Consider the following 12,004-nt stretch of genomic DNA (forward strand, 5'->3'; position numbering starts at 1 on the left):
CCCGAGCCCTACAACACTGACTAGTACCCTAGGGTAATACTTAGCACTGTTTAACTAGTACACCACCATTACTACTACTATCACATGCCTTGACATTTCCTGCAGATACCTGCATGCCTGCAGCTGCCACTGGATATCCCCACTCACATTCCCATCAACCCTCCACGTGAAACATGCAAGATGAAAGGAACATCTAAGCGCCGGCGGGCATTCCCCATTCGTAAGAACCCTTACTATAGTGATAAATTAACTACTCCGTATACTATACTCTTTTGGAGACGGATTCAATAGTACTAGTACGAAATGACATGCATTGAGTTTACTCGTATACCTACAAGTTCTCGTATACCTACTCGTATAGGTCTCCATATGCAAATCTATTCGTTTCTATACCCATATCTCTAAATAGCCTCATTCTAGACTCACTCTCTATTTACTTAACTACTAGTAGGACCTTCAGGCTACCCCCTAGGTACACCACCAGACATATCCCTCACAAAACCAGCCATCTCCTTCGCCCTCGAACCCCCCCATCTCTTCCAACCCACCAATAACACCCTCTCGATCTAAGACGCCTTTCTCCTGACTCCCCTTAAACCTTCCCTCCACCCGCGTGATCTCCACTTCCATCCCCACGATCCCCTTCTTCAGCATCGAAATATACTCTGCCGGCGCATCAGCAATCCTCCACGGAGATCGCCCCTGCCCTAATTCAGATCCAGCTTTGCCACCCCCAGCATTGCTGCTGCCATCCTTGCCATACCCCATAATCCCCACCTCCCCAACCCTCGCCAAATCCCCCAATTGCCGAGTAAGAAACTCCCCCCGTCGCCTCCTCCTTTACAGAATGGTACACAACCATTCGTCCGTACACCTGCACCGCGGCGTAATTCCACGTTGGCGCGACTTTCCCACTCCCACTCCCCACCGACGCTGTATAGAACTGCGGCGTGATGTAGTGATCCACTGGACTGGTAAATACAATCAAGACTTCGCCAGGAAGGACCTGCCCTTGTCCTTCAAGTTTTCCCTGCTCTTGGTCCTCATCCTCGTCCTGACTCTGACCCTCTCGATCTCCCTGCTGCTTCTGCTGCTGCTGCTGCCTCACAACCGAATTAGGACCGGTCTCTGTCCCCGCCCCCGCCTCCGTAACGGCTTCGATTAAAGCCTTTGTATGCGGATTTGCGCGCGCAATGTGGCCGCGTAGTGTGCCAAGTCTCTTTCTGTTTCTGTTGCCGTTTGGGCCTTTGCTTGTGCATTGCTTGTTGGTTTCATCGCTGTGACTTAGACCGAGACCGTCGGGTAAATTCCTAGCCGAGCCCTCAACCTTAACCCCCCTCATTCCCATCTAACCCCGCGCTCCCGGCCCCGTCCACACCGTCCAATACCCACGGAATATGACTACACTGTAACGTAGGAAAGTTCTCCGATGGTAGTGAGGTGGTTAGGACGCCGAGGGGGTGTGTGCGGATGAAGGTGTGCAGGGTGGGGAGGTCAGTGACGGCGTGTTCAGCGCGTAGGTGCATGGTGCGTGTGATGATGGTGATTCTTGGATTAAGTCTTCCCAGGGTGATGTTTAGGTTTCGGCCTTGGAGGAGCAGAGTTTTTACCATTGGTAGAGGTGAGCGAATTTGAAGTGAGGGCCCGAGGTGAGTGGTGGAAGGGAGGGTTGTTTCCAGTTTAGTTGCCAGTGTATGCCACAGGCTCAAGGTCCCCGGGGCGTAGGGTCGGCCTCCCCGGATTTTGATAAGCTTATCAGGGCAGCGCGGGGAAATTCCACCAGCCCCGGACGGGGAGTCAGAATGGGATGCACCAGGCCTAGCTATAGCTAATTACAGAGATAAAAACAGACTTCAATGCTATTTATTTCAATTCCAATTCCAATCCCATGCACACCAAACACCACCGCAACAATATCTACTGTAAGCGGTTCAAAATCGCATCGCATCGCATCGCACCATGGGGGCCTGGGGGCAAAGAGACAGAGATAAACACAAAAGAAAAAAAGGGTACATAAAAATCGCCTCAACAAACAATGACCCCCAATGCTACATACTTGACATGGAATAAATAAAAGGGGCCACAAGGCACGGCACAATGCCCGAGTCAAGTGGCAAAACAAAGTACTGCGCCGCACCGCGCCGAGCCGACCCAAAGCCACGCTCCGAAGCTAAACCAACCCGGCTAATTGGCTAACCCAAGCTAACCTAAAACAAAGACCTCCCGCTCGCCATCCTAACAAAATCAAACGGCACATTCTGACCAACAAGCAACCTCAACGTCTCAACAGTCGTCCAAGCCGTAACATCCTCAGCCCCATACGCCGTCCACCCAGCCGCCCGAGCCACAGCAAGCGGATCACCCTTTCTCGCACCGGAGGTAAGATCAAGATAAACCTTGCCCCGAGTACTCGTCGGCGAAGCACGGCCATTAGATCTATAATGACGCAGCAAAGGCTGAACAAGCAGCGATTTCTCCGGCGGCAGAGCACTGACAATAACGAAAGGCGATTCGACCAGTTTCACCGACTGGATCGATGTAAATGGTTCCAGGCCTGCGGCTAGTGGACCATGCGCCTTAAACCCGACTGTGTAGATTGATCCGACGCCCAAACTGCGCAGGGCGAAGATTGTTGCCGAGGCGTCGGACTCGGTTCCCGAGAGGATTATTGCGGCGCGGTTTTTGTATGCGGATGGGACGTAGTCGCGTGTTAGGGTGGCGCGGATGCCCTTCCATGCGGCATTTTCGCCGATGAAGGTCGTTCTCGGAGTGGAGGGGGGAGGCCATTGGGTTTGAGGGTAGGGGCGCTGGAGGCGGGGATGGGGATGATGAGCTTGGATTGGATGTTGCGGCGATTGTGTCTATGAGACCGATTGCGCGGGCTGCGTCGCTGATGGATGGGATGTATGATGTTGAGGCTGGGACGGGGGGGGTTTAAAGAGGCACCGCCGAATTGAGGGTGTAAGAGGACGGATTCCATTGAGCCCTTTGGGCCGCGGTCGATGCAGGTGAATGAGTGCGGGAGACCAAGTTCGTTCATGCATTTTTCCATAAACATTGATTGGGGGGTGGAGCGAAACGAGCCGATGGCGTACAGGTCGCGTTTTGGCAGCTGGCCCATTATGTGCAGGGCTTCGTTGATTTCCGCAGCGGTTAGTTGGCCCGGCGCGGCGATCATGGGCAGGAGTGGGTGGGTTATTGGGGAGAAGACTGTGTTTAGGGCCCGGGATAGTTGGCCCATTTGACCCATGTTCACGGCGGAGAGGAGAGGGTGGCCTGCGCCGCGTGATTTGATTGTTGAGCGGAAGTATTCGAGCTCGTAGTTCTCTTCGATGGTCTCGACCATCGCGATCATCTTCACGATGTCGCTGTATTTGGCGCTCTCGTTAAAGATTTCCACCGCGGAGGCTGAGGTCCATTTCCAGCTTCCGGAGAAGTCGTGGAAGGCAGACATTATGATGCTGTTCCCCTTCACCTCCGCGAGTGCTCGTCGGATATCCTCTGGAAGCCACAATTCCACATCCACATACTCCACCCCCCACCGTATCGCCCGCCGAAGATACTTGAAGAACAGCGCGGGGTCGTCCATGGGAAATTTCCCATTCTCCTTTATACAGCGAGTCGTGAAGATAATCGGCAACTCGGTATGCTGCCGAAGGAGCATCAATTGTTGACCAACATACTTCAAGCTCGGCACCTTGCCCTCACACCCCGGCTCAACGAGCAGATCCACGCGAATCTCAACCGCATCCGAGCCCACGGAGAGAATATCCAGGTTCGGGAGCGCGGCGTGCACATCGGGAAAAGTCGTCGAGATAAAATTGGTGCGAGTCTTCGTCCGCAAATCCTCGTGCGGCCTCGTCTGGCCCAGAATCAACGATAAGAATCGCGTCAGATCGCGCCGTAGGAATGGGGTGCGCGTGTATAGAAATTCATAGTCGCAGCGTTCGCTCAGCGCGTCGTCTGGGGCGGACCCGTCCTCTACGCTGTGCGTGTTCACTAGTACGACTGCCGCCCTGTCGCATCCTTCTAGGCTGCGCTCCAAATTATCCCTGACCACGCCTGCCACGACCACGTCTGCTTTGGAGAGGGTCGAGAGTACGATTTCTGTTATCCAGGGCTTGCCTAGGACTTCCGCCACCAGATGCACGATGTGTTCCTGGCCGGGCTGGTAGACGATTACCACGGTGCCGGAGGGAGCCTCTGGTGCGGGCGCAGTGTAGGAGGCATGGTGGAGGCTAGATGGTGAGGGCGCGCTCGCGTGTGCAGGGCCCGGATTGGAGGCGATGGATTTGACGTTCAGGGAGGAGGAGACTAAGGGCAAAGACGAAGAATTGGTGGACGTGGGGGCAGGCGGATTGCGGAGGACGTTGGAGACGGGCGTCTCGTCGAGGAGAGGCGTCGCCATGGGCGTGAGGGCTGTGGGCATCATCGCATAGCAGAATTCCTCGTGTTCATAGTTGGGAGAGGCGGAGAGGTAGGTAGTACTTCAGTTTAGAAGGCGAAGGCGAAGTAGACAGAGAACTTGGAAAGTAATACCCGCGCATAGACCGAGCGGGCTTTGACCGAAGGCACGAGCGCAGGAAGTATGCGGAGTGGATGGGTTGGAGTAGGTGTAGGTGTGGTCCCAGTACAAGATCTGGGCACTGGGGGGTGGTAGTGGTAGTCCTGGTACGGGAGAGCAGGTCAATTGGACTAAGATAGAGTTTAATATGGCGAAAATGGGAGCGATGGAGTGCTGAGATGCCGGGGTCGGGCAAAAAGAGAAGGGCAGAAAAGGCATGGCGAGGATCCGGGGGGCGCGGGGGAGTTGGACGGGGATGCATTCTTCCGCCAATCACAGCGAAGTAAAAAGTGGATGAGCAGATCGGATAGGGAGATAAGTCGGAAAAGCACAATACAGCATAGTATAGTATAGTATAGACATTCAGGATATACTGGAGTAAGTATCACTAGATTAGTATATCTATAGGGTACTACTATATCTATATCTCCCACCTTAGTATACCCTAATCTGCGATTATTACTGTACTAGTATACTATTAGTAGTATACATACAGTCATCCGGCTATAGTTACTACTATCCCCGGCTGAACAGCTCCCCCTGATACGGGGAAAATCTCTCCTGCCACTGGACGGATAGAGACACGGCAGAACCAAGCACCAATAACCAATCGAGGGATTACCCAGGGGTAATCCACTATCTTCAGCCTAATTCAGCACTACTAGTACCACCTACTACTATACCACTGACTACAGCCTGAGTGAGAATGCTACCTAGCCTCAGGCTAATATCCAGCTCCACACAATCACTGCTATAAGCTATACAGAATCAAGGGTCCCAAGGCTGTTGTTGTTGGGTAACATTGCATGAAAGAGGGTGTATATTGTGTATCCATCCAGTCCATTACTAGTATCACTTCATTGTCACAGTCCCATCCAGTCAACATTGGAAACTTGAATACATCATGAAATAGGTACGGAGCATCCTCCCTCCCTCCCTCCCTTCCCGCCACAGCTTGCACATTAAACGAAACATATATGCATCCGTAGATGCGAATGCAAAACAGATAGATCAATGGTATCTAGGGTTGGCAGATCAAATGAAATCAAGGCAAATCAAGTCAAGGAGGCCAGGCAAAGTCAGGTGGTGTCTCATGGTCACATTACACGGCAGAGCCAGGAGCAATAGGTAGATAGATAAATAGTCGCCCCACTGTACGAGGCAGAGGTCGGAGAGAGGTCCAAAACGACGAAAACAAGGTCGGAAACATGGTGTATGGCAAAAAGATGAAAACGAGGGGAAAATACCAAGGGGGGGGGGGAATGGGTATTGAGTAAATTGAGAAGAAAAAACAGAAGATAGAAAATAGTCAAACAGTCTCCATCGCAATGGAGATCTTTCGAGATGCTGTGAAAATGGATCTTTTTCCGGGAGATCAAATCAAATCAAAATGCCCAGGTCCATGGCCATCACGATCGCCATGACAGGTTCATGTTCCGGGCTCCGGTTCAGGTCGGCCATCTTGCGCCTTTTTATTTTTTGTTCATTCCGCGGGCTTCAAGCCCGGTAGCGGTACGTGACGCTATGTACGAGAAAATAGTCAACCAGATAATAGATATCGGGCCAACACATAGGTGGATAAGGTGAGGAGGGGGTGAGAAGGTGCGAGGTTTCAGCGCAAGGATGAGCCGTGCGCCCTGGGGAAAAGTCTGTGGTAGTGACAGTCTGTAAGCAACAGAAATTGATGCTCGTTCCACCGCTGCTTTCACTGCCACCACCACTGCCAGATTGTCGATACGGCCCTGTCGCAGACTCTGTTATAATCAGGACAGTCGTATATATATACAAGACTGAAAAGAAGAAAGAAAAGGTCGAGGCGAAGTATCAGCCCGCCAGCGGCCTGTATCTCGTCATAGAGTATGTGTGCTCCACCCGTCAAGGGCGAAACCTCGGAGCCTAAGCAAGGACACTGGCACTCTGTCATCCTGCCCGGCCGGTACGTTTCAGAAAGCGGCACAATGGTGAGCCAATTTCAGCAAAGTAGGAAGGAAGAGCCTCGGCCCACAGGACTAGCTGGGGAGGGATGGATGATCGGACGATCTACAGACGAATTCACACCAATTAACTCGGTGGAGAGATTGCCAGACCATTCATGAGCTTGGGCAGCGGCTTCCTTCGGGCAGTATTTGCCGTCTTGGACACCCGAGGCGCTCCGTGAATCATGCGGGGTTCTGCCATCAGGCTTGTGTCTAATTTTGCCGGCGCTATTATGTTGTGGTTAGTATCGGGCGTAGCTGGGGAGATAGATAGCATCCTGGTAGATGGAGGGTTAGAACTCACCTCTTTGGGCTACCCGGCTGTAGTCACTGGCGAGGTTGTTCTGGCTGCGACTGCTTGGGGCGAAGAACGTTGCGCTGGCGGTTCGCCACAGGTGATTCGAGGTATCTGACAAAAAGTCCGTTGTGGATCGACCGGAGAAAATGGATGTTCTGCCACGGTTCCGCTTTGAGAGAACGATCTCGTCGAACAGTGCCATCTTGGAGTCCTTGGCTTTGGGGCTCGTTCGTTCGCGTTCACTAATGAACTCCATGAATCCTATACCATGTCAGACTTGAAATTCAACTTGTGTGGGGAGGTAGGTGATGGGGGTACTAACCTTGCGTCTGGGATAGGTGGGCAACGTATTCGGCGTGATCATGCGGCAAACTCTTCATGAATGCCTCCATGTTGAAGGAGTAGTAAAGACCTGCTTTCTTCTTGTCGCCAGTGGCTGGGGTAAGGAACTTCTTGTATGTGTAGAGCAAACTGGCGAAGCATCTGACAAAGGCAGCCCGGATCTGATCAGGGTGGAAGGCCGCATCGCAGACCAGGCAAACTTGGGACGCACACCGGTTGTGAACGGTCAGTTTGCACGATGAGCACTTGTACATGCCATCTTCAGCCCGGTCATCACAGATGGCACACGTCAACTTGTCATCCCATGGCTGTGTTTGGAAATAGTGTCCTTCAACCCAGCAAGTTCCCTCGGTAGTGTTGACATACTGTGCGGAAGCTTGTGGCACGATAGTCGAAGCGGCAATCGTCGACTGGGCATACACGGATGGAGCATATGTTGATCCTCCATGTTCGGTGTTGAGGGTGGTGACCGATAGGTTAGATGCGTGGCCGAGGAATGGCGCACTGGGACGGCGGGTCATACCAAACGATGAGCTTCTCCGAGATGCAGCATCGAAGTGGCCGGATCGTTTCTCGCGCAGCGAAGCCTGAAGAGCCATACCGGAATCATTTCGCGAAGAAGGAGTAGGCGGAGGCGGAGGGAAATGGCCAGAAGTGGGAGAGCTTTCTCTAGGGGAAGGAGGAGAAGCTCCTGCCCTGGCGGTAGAGCTAGTACCTGGACGATCGTTGCTCCTAGACGAGGAATACCCACGGGAAGAGACCTGCTCATGACGGGCATGCAGGAAGGCGTTGAAGATGGGGGGGTTGGTAAGAATTGGGGACTACGGCAGTTGAACCGAACGCATTTGAATTCAGACCGACATATTTGGCAAGATTGGTGGGTGCTGCCTTGGAGGAATATGTAGCACTGCTTTCTGACAAGAATGTGTCCCATGGGTATGTCTCAATCGCATACGCTGGAGGCCCGGTTGGGACTCCACAGCGGCTGTGGTGAGGAGCTGCCATTTGCAAGAGTGACAAGAGCTTCCTGCGCTGGTGTCGTGGGAGAGGGGTTGGTTGCAAGGTACTTTCGATCATGTCGTTATCCAAGTCCACCAGCACGAAATCGTCTGTCGGCAGTTCCACCTTCTCATAACGACGCTCGATACCCACGATATAAGGGCAAGGAGCCTCGATAGCTTGAACCAAGCGAGCTGGGAGAACTGGGATCAAAACACCGGTCCACTGGATGGGGAACAGAAGGTCGACCAGGGCTCTCGTCGCAAGGTAGAGCATCGAGGTGTGTGATGACAGGAAAATGATGCGCGACTCGGTCAAGGCGTACTCGAAGAGGATAATGATATTAGGCACGGAGAGAGCGCGGAACAAGGCATAGAGATCCGTGTTTCGGGAGCCCGGCAGCTCATTGGACGCCTCCTGTCGGGCGAACAGCCGCAGCTCACGAATTGCGAGTTCGACCTGAGTTTTCGAAGAGACGGGACAGAATGCCTCGGTGCAAAGGTTCATGACATAGCGTTCTATCGGCTGCCACACGCCCATCCGGGGCGAGCTCGGCGGAACGCGCTGGATCCCACCTTCTGTCATAGGCACCACGATCGCCTTCAACCACTCTTTCCAGAAGCTGGTCATGTTGGCTTCGCGGCCCAGAATGCCGTAAGCACGGGGGATCCAAAAGCCAGTGTCACCATCCGTAAGACCCTCGATCTTTGAGGCTGCACCATGTCGGACCGGTCGCAGAAGATCATTCATCAGTCCAATCTTCTCCTCTACTGCGCTGATCTCGTCCTCCAGTTGTTCTCGAGATTCGGATCCTGATGGCACGTTCGGTAGCTTGGCCAGAAGTTGAGAGAGCTTGGCCCGCTCCTGTGCAAGTCGTTCGCCCAGACTCGCAGCCAGCTCCCGTTCCTCGTCCGTCATGTTATCCTTCCGCCATTCCTCACAGCGTTTTTCTAATTCGTCCGCAGCTTGCGAATTCAACGGAATCCAGATAATTACACAGATAGCGTGCAGCTTCGAGCCATTCTCTGTTGTCATGGCAAACCCGTGCCAAGTCGAACGCGGCCGTTGATCGGAGGAAACAATGTTGATATCGTTGGGGAACGCAAACATGGGGATATAGTCCGGGAAGTTCCCGCGCTGCTTTAATTCATCGGTCATTCCTCGGTGGGGGGTATCGGTCGAGCAGAACGGGTTCGAAGCGGCGTTTCAACGGGTGCATTGTAGGTGAAATTTCGAGAGGTTGGGGAACGGGAATGACCGAGTTGTAGTTACTGAGTCGTCGCGAGGTGCGCACCGAAGCTAGGCAAAGAAGTCAGAAAATAAAGTTGAGGAAGGTAAATAATACCATAGTAGACACAAGAGCTCGGGAGTACTCACCATGTCGCGCAATTGACGGCTGTCTCTTCATACTATTCATATCGCGAAAGGCCATATGACGGCGAACACTCCCAATGCCGGAACGAAGCAGATTCGCCCCTTGAGATGGCGAATCCTCCGCAACAATCTTCTGGGTGCGCACGCGCGACCGCGGGCGGGAATTATTGGTAATGGCGCCCGCACTCAGACTCAAATCCGTCAAGAAGGTATCTCGCTCCGAAGCAAACTTTACTAGCGCCTGGTCGAAATCAAAATCGTCGCCGAAGAGAGTCGAGCCGCGCGCAGGCGACGAGCCCCCTTTAACCGTCATACTGCTCCGGTTGCTGGCGGTGCCATTGGCGTGGCCTTCGGAGTCGCGGGACAGTGTAGAAAGACGTTGCGACGAGCCGCGACGACCTGTGCTGTTCCCGGTAAACAGCGTGGAGCTGGGCCGTGAGGTGCCGGGGGGCATGTGTTCTTCTTCTGCGTCGGCATCCTCCTGAATGGCATCTGTGAAGGCGGGGCTGGGGGAAGCAGCGCCGTTGATGCGGTAGTCATCACCGAGGCGGCGATAGGTGTCCAGGACCTCAGATCCGTCCACGCCGGCTATCCAGAAGTAGTCGGCTAGCGGGGCGGCCTCGGGCACACTGGTTGATGGCATTGCGGGAGGTGGTGGGCTGGACGTCTCTTATCTCCCCAATTACCCAGGGTTGGCTTCAATTCCGGACGAGTGATTACCGCATGGATTGCTGGAACTTTGGGGTGCCGGCGATGAGGGGCGGGCAGAAAGGAATTGGCAAGACTGTACAGACGCGGAAAGGGGAGAAGAAGTGAGGTGTGTAGGTGAGAAGTGACGTGAGGTCGGGGGCGGGATAGGAAGAGGGACAGGAGAGTCAGGGCGGGATCGGAGAAGGGAATGTATGTAGAGGAGAGAGTCAAAGAGGAGGGGTTCAGGAGTGAAGATCAATTTTGGGGGTGGGTTTGATGGTGGTAAGAGGTAAGAACTGTACGGAGTATCTCCATGTATAGTACTGTCATGGTTTGTGCGGTCGGCTTTTACCCCAGTGCCTACAGTGCCATTGGTGTATAGTTTGGCGGATTTTTGCTTTTTTCTGTCATTACTGATGTTTGTTTATAATAATAATTATAGTTATTATTATTACTATTACTGTTCTCCTTTTCTCTATCCCTCCGCCTTATACTGCTAATACTCCTATCTACTCGGATGCTTGCGTATACACGGTATTGCCTTTTCAGTACCCTCCCGCTTGTGTAGTTTAACCTACTCCAGAGTAGTTCAAGTTTGCCCAGCAACTCTTCCCCACTCTAATTATATTTCTGCTCTCCTCATCAAATAGCACTTCCTGGAACAATCATTCCTAGCCTTAGGGCTCTTTTGTTCAGTCATCCTTTAGGACTGCCTACTACGTATACGTATAGTACCACACTAGGCCAGGACCGTTGGAGTTGGTTCCCGGGGAGCCCTAATGCCTCGGAATGTCCAGATGTCCAAAGTACTGTGCATATCATATGGTATTTCCACGATCCTCTTTCTTTTACCAACTTCTAGTCCTTGGTTGTAATAGAGACCATTCCCCTCGTTCCTGGTTATCTACAGATACAGATCTGATCTCCTCTCCACCTCCCCACCAAATCTCCCCTACTTCTGGTAGCTCTCAAGGTTCGGTGGAGCGCAAGCACTCACCGATCCCACTCATCCGACCATGGTGAATGGTTCGCGCCCACCGGCTTATGCAGTTCCCACCCGCGTTCCAGGGGTACTGGGCACAAAAGCACAACCACAACTGGGTACAACCAACTCTGGGTACCAAACAACCTGTGCGTGGTCGGTCCATGGTTCTGTGTCCATCTCGGCCATCGCTCCCGTTTTAGGGCTCAGGGGGATCCTTCAACGGTGTCTGCGCTCGGGGCATCACGGCGCAAAATGGCGGGCAAGATCGTCGAGGATTTGCGTCGCTCCGTGAGACATGGCTTGTATTTGTATTCCGACACGAATATCGTGACAGCAACAATGGCAGTGACACTGATACTGCCCTAAGTTAGCGCTAGACTCGGAGGTCTCGAGTGAATGACCAAGCGGGACTATCCGGGCAAGTTTTGTCCGGCTGTAACCTCAGCTCGTTTTTCAGTTTTCAGTTTCCAGCCGTGGCCTTTTTTTGCGTTCTTTTCCTTCTTGTCCTGGAAGGGGAAGAATGGGTCGGAGGCTGCCGAACGGAGCTGTCTTGCATGTCTTCTGCACAATTTGATTCCGTCCTTTGTCGCAGTATGGAGTATAGAGTACTAGTACACGATTCTCATCACATGTCATATAAAATAATTGGCCCCAATTCTTTGTCCTGAATTTTGCCGAGATCACGACAGGCGAGGCAATGTGCTCGACAAACGGATAAGGGATTCTGCCTCGCCCTTTTGGCGGGGGGGATTTCAGCAGGAGTCAGGAGGTGGTCT

The 12,004-nt window shown here is 53.0% G+C and overlaps 3 protein-coding genes across 3 annotated transcripts; all 3 read right to left on the reverse strand.

Moving 5' to 3' along the window:
* Positions 1 to 498: 498 nt before the first annotated feature.
* N7481_000753 (FMN-binding negative transcriptional regulator) lies at positions 499 to 1,613 on the reverse strand (the record flags this gene model as incomplete). Its single annotated transcript, XM_057259972.1, has 3 exons — positions 499 to 702; positions 764 to 1,277; positions 1,354 to 1,613. Coding segments are annotated over 3 exons (978 nt in total), but the record flags the coding sequence as incomplete, so codon positions are not given.
* Positions 1,614 to 2,207: 594 nt separating this feature from the next.
* N7481_000754 (type I 3-dehydroquinate dehydratase) lies at positions 2,208 to 4,429 on the reverse strand (the record flags this gene model as incomplete). The annotated part of the gene is made up of 2 exons (XM_057259973.1): positions 2,208 to 2,763; positions 2,871 to 4,429. The coding sequence occupies 2 exons, from the start codon at positions 4,427 to 4,429 to the stop codon at positions 2,208 to 2,210; spliced, it is 2,115 nt and encodes a 704-aa protein (XP_057127805.1).
* Positions 4,430 to 6,625: 2,196 nt separating this feature from the next.
* On the reverse strand, positions 6,626 to 10,196 carry N7481_000755 (dDENN domain protein; the record flags this gene model as incomplete). The annotated part of the gene is made up of 6 exons (XM_057259974.1): positions 6,626 to 6,768; positions 6,845 to 7,099; positions 7,161 to 8,001; positions 8,042 to 9,319; positions 9,369 to 9,478; positions 9,557 to 10,196. The coding sequence occupies 6 exons, from the start codon at positions 10,194 to 10,196 to the stop codon at positions 6,626 to 6,628; spliced, it is 3,267 nt and encodes a 1,088-aa protein (XP_057127806.1).
* Between the last annotated feature and the right edge of the window lie 1,808 nt (positions 10,197 to 12,004).

Source organism: Penicillium waksmanii (genome assembly GCF_028829765.1).
Source record: "Penicillium waksmanii strain IBT 27052 chromosome Unknown utg000001l:1.0-4852451.0:1.0-4856178.0, whole genome shotgun sequence".
Lineage (NCBI taxonomy): Eukaryota > Fungi > Ascomycota > Eurotiomycetes > Eurotiales > Aspergillaceae > Penicillium > Penicillium waksmanii.